Genomic DNA, 16,458 nt, shown 5'->3' on the forward strand with positions numbered 1-16,458 from the left:
TGGTAATTATGAGATATTCCAATGTACTGAATTTGTCGAGAGTCCTTTTAGCTAGTACGGTTGGAGTGTAAACCCCTTAAATAGGCATAATGACTTTTCATAATAAAATGGTTATCATATATATCTATCAAATATGCCTATTTGTGTTGGAGTTGTTTCAAGGGTATTGCTTATTGTACCATGAAATCCTTGCTGAAACCTTACTTGAAACTTACATAAATGCAAAGAAGAAAAAGAATGAAAAAGATGGAGAGTCGAATAAGAGATTGAGAGAGAAGAAGAGACTGGATGAGATTCGATTAGGATGGTGGGTGTATGAGTAAAATTAGAACTACTCATTTCCCCCACTTTTTAGGTAGGTTGATAAAAACAATAAGTGGGTGCGACAAGTAAAAAGGTCGCTGCAAGAAACTTCTTAAAAACCAATTTCTAATCGCTGTCATCGATGTCAATTTGCAACGGTGATTCTTATAGAAGTGATTCTAAGAGAAGGCGCTAGTCACAACTCACAACCGCGTTCTAACAAAATTAGAAAATCAAATTCCAGTTTGTTTGCCATTTGTAAAATAAATTTTTGAAAACTTTCTGGAGAAACCCCAAATTGACGCCTCTTTCGTTCTTACACGGAGCGATTTCTCTTTGTTTGATTCACTCTTTCAGTAACGGTACCGATCTCATCATCATCAACATCATAATCCTCGTTTTCGTCTTTGATGTCTTCTGATTTATAAATTTTCTAATTCTGATTTATAAATTTGATGTCTTCTGATTTTTAAATTTTCCTCATTTAAATTATTTTCTAATTCTCAGTTGGAAGAAATCCGTCAAAAGAGAGCAGCTGAAAGATTAAGCAAAGCTTCTTCCGGACCAGATCTGCAGAACTCGACTCCGTACGGTCTGTCGATCTTCCTCTTAAAATCTACCCTAATTCTTTGTTATAAGAATTATTATTTTTTTTTATGTTTTTCGGTTTTAAACATTATTAATTTGTTTTGTGAATTATTATTATAGAGATGGCAAGATCAGAGAGCTCAAATCGACTCTCTGAGGTAAGATTTTTTCATCCTTGTTCATGATAAATCTTCTTGTTGCAAAAAATTTGATTTCGAGATTATCTGCTCTTCTTTGATAATTAGTCTAAAAATCACAACTTTTACCTTATGTTGAACACATAATTATATGTTATTTCAAGAGTCAAAAATATATATTATTTTCAGTATCGATTAAGTTTTGTTCAGAGAAAAATTGATAGTAAGCTGACTCTTTTTGTCAATATTTTGGCTACATTTGTTGGTGAGAATTTTTGTTAATTAGATTTCATTTTTCTGCTAATTCTATCACAGACGGATGTTAATGGATTAGTATCTCAAATTAAAGACCTTGAGAGAATGAACACAGAATTGGAAGAAGAAAACAAGAACTTAGTCTCAAAGGTATCATTATCGGATCAAAGATGTTTCCTTTTAAACAATGAAGCAAGTTGGCAGTATTGTTTTATTTGCTATATGAGTTTGCTGTATCTTCTTTCAGCTTCATGTGAAGGAGGTTGAGAATGACACACTGCAGAAGCGTTTAAACGATCTGGTAAATGCTTGGAATTCAATTTCATCTTTTGTTTTATCATCTCCTTTATATTTTGTATGCGAGTGACATTCTATCCAATTGGTAGCTTAGATTTTTTTTTTTCTGTCAAAGAAGTCCAAAGCATTGTCACCAAGTTGGGGTTCGGGAATAAGTTGGCAAGGGAAAAATTTGAAGAATATGGTAAAATCAGAAAAAAAAAATTCATGAAAAAATCGAACTAGGGTTAGGACCATATACCATGTTAAATTACAATAACAAATCGCCTAACCCTATATTAAATTACAACAAGTGACCATAGGTCTACTACACAATCAAGGTTTATATTGTTCAAATTATAAAAAGATGACAATTGTGAGTGTAAGTTAAGATTCTTCAATTTATCTAAACCAATGTCATCTTCATTTGTATCCTCATTATCCTACACTTCATCAATGGTCATCTTCCTTCTCTTACTAGTGCATTAAGGACATCTTTTATTTATTTTTTGATTTAATCACAAAATTGTGATTTAGTTGTGAAGTTCTTAAAAGTCAAGACTTAATGAAAAAGTCGCTATTAAGGAAAATGTCACGATTTAATTGCGAAGTTTTCAGTAAGTCGCAGATTTTGGTGACTACACTCTGAAAGAATGTGGCTTTGATATGTTTACTTCTCTATTTATTTGCCCCATTCTCGGCATAATTGCAGGAACAAAACAGTTTACCATCACTAAGGAAAACTCTCAGGGATATCGCAATGGAAAAAGATGCAGCAGTTGTTGCAAGGGTGCAGAATCCTACTCTGTCTCTCTTTTAAAATTACTTAAAATTTGCCACATTTGTTTGATTCTATGCATTATACACGAATTCTGATATTTTAGTATAGGAGGATCTCTCAGCCCAGCTTCGAATGATTAAGAAACGTTTGAAGGAGGCGGAAGAGGAACAATACAGAGTAATGCAAACCATTTTCAGCCTTAATTTTTTTTAAATGAAGGTCATAGAGACGTTGTTGTTCTAATGGGTTTTATTCTTGTAGACTGAGGAACATGCGGCAGCCTTGAGGGCGGAATTGAATTCTCTACAACATCAAGCTATGATGGATCCACTTGGTGGCATGTCCTCTATGGGTATCTCACCAGATCATTTGCAAGTCATGGAAAAGGAGTTATCGAATTTGAAATCTGAGTTGCAGGTCAGAATTTGTTTATAATATTTTTGGACCGTCTTCATGAGAATACTTTATTTATGGGTTTCTTATCGTTGATCAAAATAATAGCAAGAGTCAATGTTGAGGCAAGAGGAGCGACAAAGATTAACAGAGGAGCAAGCTCGAACATCTGCCCTCATGGCTGATAAGAAAGAGCTGGAAGAAAGGCTTGCAACTTCATCCAAAAAGACCTTAGGTAGTTCTCATAGAGTACACGAATAAATCTTTTGAATATCTTGTATGCTATCATTTTTAACTTAAAACTTTAGAAGCCATTTTTTCCGGATGATTGGTTCCACTAATTGTGGCTCTATTTTTTTTTTTTTTTAATGATGCAGAAGCCTCAGAAGAAGCTGCTAGCAAGGCATTTTCAATGGTGAGAAGTTGATTCCCACTTGCAGACTTGGTACACATTGTTGTAGACTTTGTACACATTCATTGTTGTAGAACTTCCAGTTGACAGGCCACCCTTGGATTCAATGTGTCACTAGAACACACTGATTGGATATGTTAGGTTAACAAAATTACTATAAATGATGCAAAATGAGTTCATTACTTGGATGTTTACTATTTCTGGTTGACATTTTTTGGGCACATGGATACAAGGGGTGGCCAACCGGATGTATTGGATTGTTTAGCTTGTGCACATGCATGATAGGAAGCCATAATAACCATAACGACCCAGGGCTATCTCCTTACTTCTCTTTCTTTGATGTCCCTTTTCATGTTTACTTCATGGTACTTTATTGTGGAGTAATAAATTGGTATGTTCTAATATATGTAAGTTGTGACACTGATGTAGCTGGAAATGCTGGTATATCTAGAGGTTCATGTTTGCTTGTCACAACATCTTTGCAGGAAGACAAGGAGAAACTTGAGAAACAATTGCACGATATGGCAGTGATGGTTGAGAGACTGGAAATTAGCCGCCAAAAACTTCTGATGGAGGTACCATTTATGCTCATTTGGGCATCTTGAGTTACCTGATTAGGAAATGCAAATTGCTATGTTAAGGCGCATTTATTTCATTATCTTGGTGACAGATTGACTCGCAGTCTTCAGAGATAGAGAGGCTTTTTGAAGAAAATTCTAATCTCTCGGCCTCATATGAAGATATGGTGGGAGTAGTGGGCCATTGGGAGAACCAGGTATGTCTCAGGCATGAAGTAGACAAGATCTTTGCTTGCAATTAAATCCGTATCTTTTGCTATTTGCCCATGTATATTCAGACCCTCTGTTGCCTTGGTCCATTATTGCAGTTTAGGAACTGGCATATGCCTAGATCCTGTGCTTCTCGTTGTTATAAAGAAATCTAATTGGCATATCATATAGACAATAGGACTTGTCTTCTAATGAAATTCCAGTTATGGGCACTCGTTGTCAGGTTCTGATCCACCATCTAGTATTATCCTGATTGATTTGGTTGGATGATTGTGACTAGCTATTCATTTCAACTCCTTGAATGCCAGAAGAATATGACTGATGGAATAAAGAGGAAAAAAACTAGCATGCATTCCAATTGGGTCATTCTTCAATATATTTTGCAATGTATATGATTGCACATAATGGTCCTTTCTTACCCGCTTAAAAGCTCAATTATGTAGTCAATTAAGTTGCATTAGTTTTCTTTGGGCATTGGAAGATTTTGCATTCCAGAACCTTTTTTGTTTTTTTGAATAAGAAAAAAGGTTGTGGGGTTTGGATCTTATCTGTGGTAGTACCATGCACAGATTTTACCAACTATCCGAGTTGGTACCTAAGTCATAACTTTTACATGTTTGGAATTACTACATAATAAAATGAAATTCAAAGTACATTTTGAATTGACTGTAAGAATGGTGCCAACGACACAATGTACAGTAGGTCAATATGCAGAGGTGATTGCCCCTTCTTTCAGTTGTTCCACCTAGTGAAATAGACTTGTTTGGATTATTGCATAATCTTAACCATCTGCTCTGGTGTTTATTCCCCCTTTTTTCGTGGTTCTCCCCTAGAAATATAAGACAGGCTTGATTGGATTACTGGATGTTAAATTTTCTTAAGCTACTTACAAGTTATAAGAATAAAAAAAAAAAAAATTCTTGATCTGTTCACTATGTTTACTTATGGCCCAAAAGAATCTTAGAAAGATGGTCTGGATCATTGTACGAGATTGCTTTTTGTCTTGGGAGGTCGCTTGGTGAGAGTGATACCCATTGAATGCGGTTAGTAGGTACTGAACCCCCAACATATTTTCTGGATGGTCTACATGGCAAGTGCATCTGAATTGTATTTTGTAAACATATGTATTAATGACACAGACATTTAGGATTTTCACTATGCTGCACATGTATCAACATCCGACCGCACCTGGACACTTCCTAACAAGTTAATCCTTATTTAATGGTTTTCTATAGAAATAATTTCTAAAGGAGGGTTGGTATAAATCATCTTCTATACTCTATATATATAAATCATCTACTAATTGTTAAATATAATAAGTGGTTTGATACCTAGAATCTTTTATTATGGTACACAGAAATGTTTTCCTTTACTGTTCATATATTTCTTTCAGTATTTTTATTTACAAAAACTAATGAGTTCAGTATGGTTAAAATATTATATTATAGTAATTGAGTATGGACACAACTGCGTTTTGGGGCTTTTGAGAGGCGCTGTGTTTTATATGTATCTGTGCTGGAGACTGACACACATCCGTGTCCTTATCATCTAGTTGTTAACAGATTAAAAAAATGGGACCAAATTGATTGAGGGCCAATCAAACTAAGAGGTTATCCTGAAGAAGTCCAGTCAAATAAGGCATGAATCACATGCTCATATTTATTTGCCTTTTTTTTTTCTGGGTTGTGTGCTTCAACCAATCATTTTGAGAATGTTTATTTTGATTGATTGCTATTAATTCAACTGTAACAGTTTTAATTGCCAATCACTTATAAATTATAATGGGATTGTTGGTAAGGATGCACAACACTTTCACATCTCTGCATATGTCTGTTTCCGTGTTAAGATAACATGGGGGTTTACTGACATTAGAAAGCACAAGAAAGAGAACATCGAAAGGATCAATTCTCAAAATAAGCAACTAAGAGGAAATTGAAGACTGAAGTAAGAGGCATAGTAACTCATAATTAACAGATCTTTTTTCTCACTTTTATGTCTTTAAGCAACAAATAATGATTCAAGCGAAGTATTTAAAATCTTTTGAAAGGGAAATCTTCATCTATCAAAGTTTTGATGGGCTGATTACCTTTCATCTTTTACCATCTTATGAACTTGAGATCAGGACATGGCTCCGATTTTTAGATTTAGATGCATTGAAGCCACACTACAAATGATGGAGTGCTACCTGGTTAAACCTAGAACCACTTATATTGCTTCTACGCCATCCTGGATGAGCAACTCTGCTTGCATTGCATAGTTTAGTTATTTCTGTTCAGGCTGGATTTTGTTTCTTTTATTGATTTGACATGTCTATGTTGGTGCTGTAATATTCAGACTATAACACATGAAACATGCAGGTGAAAGATTGCCTTAAGCAGAATGAGGAGCTCCGTGGCTTGCTGGATAAGTTGAGAAATGAACAGATTAACATGCTGCCTTTAAATGATAAGGATGTTGATTCAGGATTATTGAAAGCTGGGGAAGATAATGGAAACATGTCAGATGCCAAGACCAATACAGCCGAAAATCTATCACTCAAGGTCAGTTCTTGGATCAAAATAAAAAGAGTAGTTGTCCTTTGTTATATTTTATTATTTTAAATGAAAAATGGATTTTAGTTGTTGGATCGGTTTCTCACATTTTGATTCACTGTCCATTTATTCGTGAACTCTGGGTTCATTTCTTGGGCCTCTTTAATTGCTCTTGGGTGTTTCCATTTTCGGTCTTGTCACTTTTCCAAGAGTGGAACCATAATGTCTTCTCGGGTAGGAAAAGGTACCTTTGGTCCATTACCCCTTTTGCCGTATGCTTGGTATTATGGCTAGAAAGAAATCGAAGAGTATTCAATGGGATTGCTTTGGAATTCCAAGATGTAATTTTGGAAGTAATAGGCTTTATGTTCTTTTGGAGCAAATTGGGATCCGACTTCGAAGGGGTGGTTTTTGAAGATTTTGTGTTTAGATGAGAATCTTTATGCCCAAACTAGAATTGTCGTTGTTTTAATTACTTTGTATTTATCTCTTGTATTGTGGCCGGTTATCTTGACCAGTCATTCTATTTTAATATAATTTTTTTTTTTTTGAAAAGTATAATATATTGATTAGAAAAGAAAAACAAGAAACAAAGAGGCCGAGGAAGCCTCAAATAAGAACAACAAAACAAGGAAAAACAACATTAGTAATTACAAAAAGAGTGTCATCTAAACACAAAATCGTCAAAAGTAGTCCCCGCGAACTCTATATTCTGCTTTGACCAAAGGTATAGCAAACCCAAGATCTCCAAAAAACCTGTATGAGAGCTACTACTCTTATTATTGAACACTCTGTTGTTTCTTTCGTTCCAGATCCCCCAATCGATAGCCGAGGGGAGCAAAGCCCAAAGGATCCTTTTTCTGGTATGGAAAACGTTACTAGTCCATTCTACTAACAACGAGGAGAACTTACGAGGAGGGACCCAATTAAAACCAAAGAGACCAAGGAAATACGACCAAATATTATAAGAAAATGAACAATGGATCAACATATGATCGACAGATTCCCCATCATTCATACAAAGAGGGCAACAATTGGGAGTGATCCAACCCCGTACAATCAAATTATCCAACGTGAGAATCCTACCCAGATTAGCCAACCAAACAAAAAAAGATACTTTAGAAGGAACTAATCTTGACCAAGTAATAGATCCCGCTAGGGAATTTTCTGCACAGGAGGTAAGCCATTTATAGAAAGACCTGACGGAGAACCTTGAATCCTTAGCTCTTACCCATTCCCACTTATCCTGTTCACTTTCGTTGAGTTGAACTGTATGCATAAGATCAAGGAAAGATGTCACCTCAGTTAGCTCCCAATCATTGAAATTTCTCCTGAACCCCAAATCCCAAGTAGGATCAGAGTCATTGCCAACCAAACACTGCTGGATAGAGCGATTCTTAGTAATTGAACAAGCGTACAGAGACGGAAATTGGACTGCCAGAGGCGACGTGCCGCACCAACTATCCTCCCAGAATCTAATTCTATCCCCCACTCCTGCTCTGAATCTAATCCCTCTCTCAAAATCCTTCGTCCCTTTAAGAACCCCTCTCCAAACACTACACCCATAAGGATCTTTCGCCTCACCACTATACCAACCTAACCCCCTTTCCCCGTACTTTGCCCTAATAACCTTCCTCCATAAACTATTCCTTTCTTCACCGAATCTCCAAAGCCACTTTCCTAACAAAGCTCTATTAGCTAATCTAAGCCCCCTAATGCCCAGCCCCCCATTCTTCTTAGGCATGCAAATCACTTTCCATCTGACCAAATGGTACTTTCTCCTATCTCTCCTGTCATTCCACAAAAAATCCTTCATAAGTCTTTCCATTCTGATTTCGACAGACCTCGGTAACGTGAACAACGATAAAACATAAACTGGGATACTCGTTAAAGTACTTTTGATCAACGTCACCTTCCCTCCTTTCGAAAGATAATTGGCCTTCCACTTACTCAATCTTTTTTCCAGTCTCTCGATCACACTGTCCCAAATTTTGATACTATTGTACGGTGCTCCCAGCGGTAATCCCAAGTATGACGTAGGCAAGGTATCATGTCCACAACCCAACGTAGATGCCATCAAATGAATGTCGATCACCTCTCCTACCCCAAAAAGCTTACTTTTCTGCAAATTAATATGTAATCCTGACATAGCCTCAAAGCAACATAATAACACGCGAAGCACTCTAACTTGATCCCTCGAATGCTCTAAAAATACTAGTGTATCGTCTGCAAATTGTAAGTGAGAAATCAATGGACCATCTTTCACTCTAAACCCCGAAAGCTTGTCTAAATCAACCGCTCTTGTAAACAATCTACCCAAGGCTTCACCAATAATAAGAAACAAGAACGGAGATAATGGATCTCCTTGTCTCAATCCTCTCGAACCCCTAAAAAAACCTGCCGGACTCCCATTGATGAGAATCGAGTAAGACACCGTAGTAACACATTTCATTATCCATTTGATCCACCTTTCTCCAAAACCCATCCTTTTTTTTTTTTTGAGAAGTATAATATATTGAAAAAAGGCAAACAAAATACATGGAGGCCGAGAGAGCCTCTCGAAAAAAAACAAAAAAAGAAAACTACAACATTAATAATTACATAAGGAATGCCATCTAAAAACAAAGTCCTCAAAAGTAGTCCCTGCAAACTCTATACTCTGTCTAGACCACAGGTATAAAAAACCCAAGATCTCCAAGAAAGTAGCATGAACGCTGTTAATCCTGTTATTAAATACTCTGTTATTACGCTCGATCCAAACCCCCCAAGCAATAGCTGAGGGGAGAACAGCCCACAGGATCCGTTTTCTGGTGTGAAAAGCAGTACTGGTCCATTCTACTAACAACGAGGAGAAATTACGAGGAAGGACCCAATTAATATTGAAGAGACCAAATAAAGTAGACCAAATATTATAAGAAAAAGAACAATGGATTAGCAAATGATCCACAGACTCTCCATCTTTCAAACAAATGGGACAACAATTGGGAGTGATCCAACCCCGCACAATCAAATTATCCAACGTAAGAATCCTACCAAGGGATGCTAACCAAACAAAACCCATCCTTCCCATCATGTATTCTAGGAAATCCCAACTCACATGGTCATAAGCTTTTTGAAGGTCAATTTTCCCTATCATTCCCCTTTCCTTATTCTTAATCCTAGTATCAAGACATTCGTTGGCTATCAAAACTCCATCTAAGATTTGCCTTCCTCTAATGAAAGCCCCTTGCTCGTCACCAATGAGACTAGGAAGAACTCTTTTCAATCGAGTTGCTAGCACTTTGGAAATAATCTTATACACTGAGCTAACCAAACTTATAGGTCTGAAATCTTCTATCCTTTCCGCCCCGGCTTTCTTGGGAATCAAAGCCACAAAAGTGCTATTAAGGCTATACTCTAAACACATCTTATCTTGCAGTTCCTTAACAACCTCCATAAAATCCCTCGAGACGACCTCCCAACAATGTTTGAAAAATTCCATGTTAAAGCCATCCGGTCCCGGCGCCTTGTCCCCACTCATCGAAAAAAGAACCGATTTAACCTCCTCCTCCCCTATTTGTCTTTCCAACCACTCCCTCTCTTCATGATTCAAGGATTTGAACTCTAAGTTATCAGGACGCGGTCTTAAGGGTTCCTTCTCCTTATACAGATCCTTGTAAAAGCACACCACCCCCTCCCTAACATCCTCCTCTCCTTCCCTCATGACATCATTGATGATCAGTTTGTCAAGCTGATTACTTCTTCTATGGAAATTAGCCATTTTGTGAAAAAATTTTGTATTATTATCCCCACCTGCACCTGCAGATGTTTGAATGAAAATATAAGGGTGGAGGCTTGGGTGTGGGCTCAGTTGATCACTTGGTTTGAATCCGCATAGAGAAAGACCCAAACACACATAAAATGCATATGGGACATGGGACTTCAAATGATAATTACCTGTGTGCATACGTGAGTTCTTTTCAATGATTTGGCTTTCCATCTCACTTGTATCATAATCTCAATGGGACACAATAATTTCAAGTTTGGCTTTACATCTCGTTTGTGAAATAAATCTGTTTCGAAAGGATCTGTATCCCACATTTCCATCCCTCGAAAAGTTTCTCAACATGTTCACTGCCACTGATCACTGCTTTCCAATGACTCAAAGAGGTATATGGTGCGTCATTCTGCTCCTCTCATTTTAATGCCCATCATTGAGATCCTACATATGAGACCTTTCACATCAACTTAACCACCTTATGCATCACATTCTTTTGAACTCGAATGATAAACAACAAATGCTCCAAATTAATGCCCAAGATCAGGATAATAGGGATGGTCAAGCCAATCTTAGACCATTGATTGCTGGGTCCTAATCATGCAATGGTTTCCCATGCAATGGCATAACTAATGGAGACGTGTTCAGTGTTCCAACCCACATCAATATAATCTTTCCTATTAACTCTGAAAATTGAAATAAGTTTTATTTACAAGACCCTTTTGCGTGGGAATTTTTAATGCAGGGGCAACTTGCAAAGGAACAGAGCCAAGCAGAACAACTTTCCGCAGAGGTCATGAAGCTTTCGGCTCAACTTCAATACTCTGTTCAAGCATATCAGAGTCTTGCACGCCTGTAAAATTTTCTAGAGAGCTATTTTCTTCTGGTTCTATTCTATGTTTCACATCTGTTAAAGATCCATGCAAGTAGGAAAGCTTATTGATGGTTTTCTTACTTCTTCCATTTCACAATGAATATTGCAGCTACAAACCTGTGCTTCGGAACATCGAAAGTGGTCTCATCAAAATGAAGCAAGATGGCTCTGTGGTGGTGCAGTGAATACAGAAATATAACACCCCGTTAAGGATTATAGGTTTTGTCGTCCCTTGTGGGATCATCTCCATATTGCCGTTCATGTGGAATCACTACCGATGCATTATCGGTGATGGCTTATTGCCAATGTTCAATTATAATGTATAATTTTAAGGGAGAGCGTCTTTATCATATCCACAAGTCATAGTAATCACAATGTTCCAATTCTTGTACATAATTTGTTTTGTTCTTTTTATTTGGTGGACCTCCCACATTGTATATCAGGCTGACTGCAAAATTCTATAGAATGGATTTTTATTGATTTTCATCGAAAGCTTTATTAGTCATGATCATTCATGGTATTTATGATCGACTTCATCCTTGTTACTTTGGACTTCATCATCATGGGGCTTTAGGCCATTTTACTTAATCTATAAGAGAAGACTGAAGTCGAGGAACTTGTTGCTCTAGCATTCCTCAGCCAGAGCATGTTGGGTGTTTGACGAGAAGTCTGACAGAAGTGTTGTTTCTTGGACTGCTATAATCGTTTGTTGTGTGAAAAATGGGTGAACATTTGTAGAGATTGAGAGTTGGGTATTGGAAATCTAGGATTTTGGGTTGGGAAATCAACGGGTGAGGAATTAATCTCTGGTTTGTGTTCATGCATTGGGATGTCACTGAATATCATGACTTTTTGTAAGTGATTCCGGAAGTTGCAGTCATGTAAGGTTTGTCCATGAGTTGAAGAAAATTTTAATGAAGCCTTCTGTCACGATATTACATTCAACATGCTTAAGGCCCATTTAACACAAGCAATCACCCTCCTAAATGTTTGAGTAAAGACATCAAAGAAACGAAACAGCACACTTAAGAATTTGAAAGAAAATTGTGTTGACCACAAGTTTTTGGATGAATCTTTTTATCATGTTACCTTCAAATTTTCTTTAATTAATCCTTTAAATTACAAAAATACCTTCGCAATATATTAAATGGTAAAATATTATATAACATGCCATTTCTTATTTAATTTTTTTTTTTAAATAATCCTTTAAATTAATAATAATAACTAATTTTACAAAAATCCTATTTTTATAATACATGTGAGTTTGCACGTGCCACCTGCTAGTTCCTTAAAATTATTTTTTGTATTCAAAACATATTAAATTTGAATATATTTCAAAATTTTAGGTTTTTAATACTAATTTGGGTGTTTTAATTAATAAAGTGTATTGCGGGTATTTTATCAACAAAAGTTAGATGGAAGTTTTAAAAGATCCTTCAAAGGGTAACATTTCTAAAATTGGGCTTTAAATGGTACATATTTCAACACTAGAGACTTAATGGTTGGTGTTTTTCAAAATTTAGTTTTAATAGTTATTTTTTCAATATTATATTAGACTAGTTTTCATATATCTTGATTGATGTAATCTCTTTAAATACTCTATTAAGGTTTATGCAATATTTATCAAAAAATATTCTCAATAAAATCAGTTTTCTTCATGGTATTAGAAACTAAGCTCTACTAAGAGCTTGATCTTGGTGTCTCTTTCTTCGACTATAGCTCCATCGTCATTGTTGTGTCATCGTAGGATTTGAATCTCTTTTATTTTCTCCTTTGTTATTATTCTAGGGGTTTTTTTTTTATCAATAAAAATCACACCTCTTTCTCTATTTCTACAAATCTGTCAATTCACATATTTATGTTACATGATTTCATTTTTTTCTATCTAAATTCTTTCCAACGAGAGTTCTTTTGATTAAATCGCACAGTCCTACTTTTTTTTACTTTTTGGAGAGATCAGGGCAAATTTGATTTAATAAGCCATCGGCTTAGACAGATTCAATAAGAGCGAGATGCGATCGTGATAGACTTCACAGACAGACAGTGACTACCAACAAGCACTATTGGTACTTCACGATCAATAAACATATCCGTTAATGAGATCAAACAATTATTCAATAAAATCAATTGCATATTCCTTCTTTTAAGGGATCATGCAATTATAGGATGTTAGAGAAGAAAATGCATTGTATTAAGGTGCATGAGATTCACTTTATTAGTGTCAGTGTATCTCATCACAAATGAAAGGTTTTGATGGAGGATATTCTAAAATATTTATTGGTATTTAGAATATATAAATTAGGATATTCTAGAATATTATAGTAGGCTAGTTTCCACATATCTTGGTTGATGTAATCTTTATAAGTACTCTATTAGGGTTTGTGTAATATTCATCTAAAAATTATTAATAAAGTGAACCATAGATACTTCTTTACTGAGATACAGGAGTGAAAAGCATTTATGATTCCTTGTGCACCTCCACATCAGTAAAGTGTGAATCGATGTGAATTTTAAAGTCACTCCAACACGACTCTTGCCAATTTGGTAATCCATTTGAGCTCAACAATCCTTTGTAAGATATGAAATCTTACTAAGGAAAGTATCTTTTTCTCCTTTGACCATGGTATTTTGTGAGAGACTAGCTAAAGTGATTGAAATACCATTGCATTTAACCTCTTGCTCAAAAACTTTGATTTTTCCCCACAAAACCCCCTTTTTTTTTTTAAATTTTTACTTGGGGTTCTGAAGACAAGATCACCACATTAAAATCTCCGCAATATTTGATTAATTACTTGATATTTTGCACAAATTTTCTTGTTATTCCAAATCTATGAGAAGAAATAAAAGAAAAAAAAAAATTCATCTAGAATTCCTTCGCCAAGCAAATCAAGGGTTGGGAAGAGTATGGGTTATTAGGGGAAAATCAAACTCTTGCCCAATGTATTAAAGTTTTAACCTAGAAGATTGAAGAAGTTGAAGGGCTTTGGGAAAGAAAAAGGATAAAAAAAAAGGTGCACATTTATTACCACACTAAGTTTCACTCATAAGTCATATAACATGTCAAAAGTTTAAATTAACGTGATGTACCTAGGTTGTAGGTAGTCATTCTTTTTTTTGTTTTATGACCTCACCCCAAATCTTCTTTCTTTTGCTTACTCATCTCTCATATGTTCCTATTATAGTACAAATTGCTATTTTTAAAATTTAATTACTTCACCTCTCTTAAAGAGAAACGTTTGTAAAAAAGTTCTCTCACACAGTAAGGGTGTGTTTGGAAACCTCCAGTTGAGTGTGAGGGTTGTACATTCAACCGTTCAACTCTTACGAGTTCAACTTTCGAAAGTTGATTGGGAGATTTAAGAATACTTTCATGTTTGGTTGCTCAAACTCATGGCACACTCAATTGACTCTCTTGACCTGACAAGTTCAAGAGTCATCTATATGTCTCAAGATACATGGTTCTTTCAGGATTCATTATTTATTTATTTATTTATGGAGAAATACAATTGTATATCCCGAGGCATACATATTTATAGTTCTCGACTTTGTTAGGAGGGTCGAGTGAGTGTGCCACGTGGTGGTACTCAAATTATCACGATTCTAATATTTTTTTATCATGGTTGAGTGGAAACAAAGGGATGTGTCCCATGAACTTTTCTCCCCTGACATACAAAAAGTTTGAACGTTTGACCTACTCATCGTGACTACTTTATTCTAATACGCCAAAAGAAAATTTCAAAAAAAAAAAAAAAAATGCTTAAATCAAATCAAAAGTAAAGATAATTATCTATTCATTTGATTTAAGTATATATATATGGGTCCCGTTCGCCACCCTTAGTTTAACCACACACTTTAACAAACGCGTTTTGTCTTACATGGGTTAGAAGTTTCGGAATGAGCTGATTTTTGGTGAGGATGATCTCTATGGTGAGGAGATCATCCTCACCAAAAATCAGCTCATTCCAAAACTTCTAACCCCATCAAAATTGATTTACAAAAAATGGACGGTCCACGATTTTTCAACGTGTAAACATGGGGCTAAACATTTCGGAATGGGCTGATTTTTGGGGAGGATGATCTTCTAATCATAGAGATCATCCTCACCAAAAATCAGCTCATTCCAAAACTTCTAACCCATGTAGGACAAAAAACGTTTGTTAAAGTGTGTGGTAAAACTTAGGGTGCTGAACATTTCCCTATATATATATATATATATATATATGGGTAGCGTTCAAGGGCAAACTTTTTAGCAAACTTTTTGGCAAAACATTTTTCAAAACATGGGTTAGAGGTTTTGGTATGGGCTGATTTTTGGTGAGGATGATCTCTACACTGAGTAGATCATCCTCACCAAAAATCAGCCCATTCCAAAACTTCTAACCAATGTTTACAAGTTGAAAAATCGTGGACCGTCCATTTTTTGTAAACTATTTTTGATAGTGTTAGAAGTTTTGGAATGAGCTGATTTTTGGTGAGGATGATCTCCTCACTGTAGAGATCATCCTCACCCAAAATCAGCTCATTCCAAAACTTCTAACTCATGTTTTGAAAAATGTTTTGCCAAAAAGTTTGCTAAAAAGTTTGCCATTGAACGCCCCCCGATATATATATATATGGGTCCCGTTCGCCACCCTTAGTTTTACCACACACTTTAACAAACGCGTTTTGTCTTACATGGGTTAGAAGTTTCGGAATGAGCTGATTTTTGGTGAGGATGATCTCTATGGTGAGGAGATCATCCTCACCAAAAATCAGCTCATTCCAAAACTTCTAACCCCATCAAAATTGATTTACAAAAAATGGACGGTCCACGATTTTTCAACGTGTAAACATGGGGCTAAACATTTCGGAATGGGCTGATTTTTGGGGAGGATGATCTTCTAATCATAGAGATCATCCTCACCAAAAATCAGCTCATTCCAAAACTTCTAACCCATGTAGGACAAAAAACGTTTGTTAAAGTGTGTGGTAAAACTTAGGGTGCTGAACATTTCCCTATATATATATATATATATATATATATATATATATATATGGGTCCCGTTCGCCACCCTTAGTTTTACCACACACTTTAACAAACGCGTTTTGTCTTACATGGGTTAGAAGTTTCGGAATGAGCTGATTTTTGGTGAGGATGATCTCTATGGTGAGGAGATCATCCTCACCAAAAATCAGCTCATTCCAAAACTTCTAACCCCATCAAAATTGATTTACAAAAAATGGACGGTCCACGATTTTTCAACGTGTAAACATGGGGCTAAACATTTCGGAATGGGCTGATTTTTGGGGAGGATGATCTTCTAATCATAGAGATCATCCTCACCAAAAATCAGCTCATTCCAAAACTTCTAACCCATGTAGGA

The 16,458-nt window shown here is 35.9% G+C and overlaps 1 protein-coding gene across 2 annotated transcripts; it reads left to right on the top strand.

The window, feature by feature from the left end:
• The first annotated feature begins 437 nt into the window (after nucleotides 1-437).
• Nucleotides 438-11,581, top strand: LOC147386077 (uncharacterized). Of its 2 annotated transcripts, XM_086424227.1 has the most exons (15): nucleotides 438-665; nucleotides 811-895; nucleotides 1,012-1,049; nucleotides 1,344-1,433; nucleotides 1,531-1,584; nucleotides 2,272-2,349; nucleotides 2,449-2,517; nucleotides 2,602-2,757; nucleotides 2,842-2,968; nucleotides 3,111-3,148; nucleotides 3,631-3,720; nucleotides 3,816-3,920; nucleotides 6,291-6,473; nucleotides 10,967-11,076; nucleotides 11,205-11,581. In XM_086424227.1, the coding sequence occupies exons 3-15, from the start codon at nucleotides 1,014-1,016 to the stop codon at nucleotides 11,278-11,280; spliced, it is 1,212 nt and encodes a 403-aa protein (XP_086280353.1). In that variant the 5' UTR covers nucleotides 438-665; nucleotides 811-895; nucleotides 1,012-1,013; the 3' UTR covers nucleotides 11,281-11,581. The 2 variants fall into 2 exon arrangements, with proteins under 2 accessions (XP_086280353.1, XP_086280354.1); XM_086424228.1 differs by lacking the exons at nucleotides 438-665; nucleotides 10,967-11,076 and having other exon boundaries at nucleotides 738-895.
• Nucleotides 11,582-16,458: the final 4,877 nt, after the last annotated feature.

Source organism: Akebia trifoliata, chromosome 14 (assembly GCF_017979445.1).
Source record: "Akebia trifoliata isolate Shusen 1 chromosome 14, ASM1797944v1, whole genome shotgun sequence".
NCBI lineage: Eukaryota > Viridiplantae > Streptophyta > Magnoliopsida > Ranunculales > Lardizabalaceae > Akebia > Akebia trifoliata.

Excerpts from the sequence above, each read along its gene's own strand:
- LOC147386077 (XM_086424227.1), top strand. The coding sequence starts at position 1,014 with ATGGCAAGATCAGAGAGCTCAAATCGACTCTCTGAG. Across the intron at positions 1,434-1,530 it reads ACAAGAACTTAGTCTCAAAG|CTTCATGTGAAGGAGGTTGA; the intron begins GTATCATTATCG and ends ATCTTCTTTCAG. Across the intron at positions 1,585-2,271 it reads AGAAGCGTTTAAACGATCTG|GAACAAAACAGTTTACCATC; the intron begins GTAAATGCTTGG and ends GCATAATTGCAG.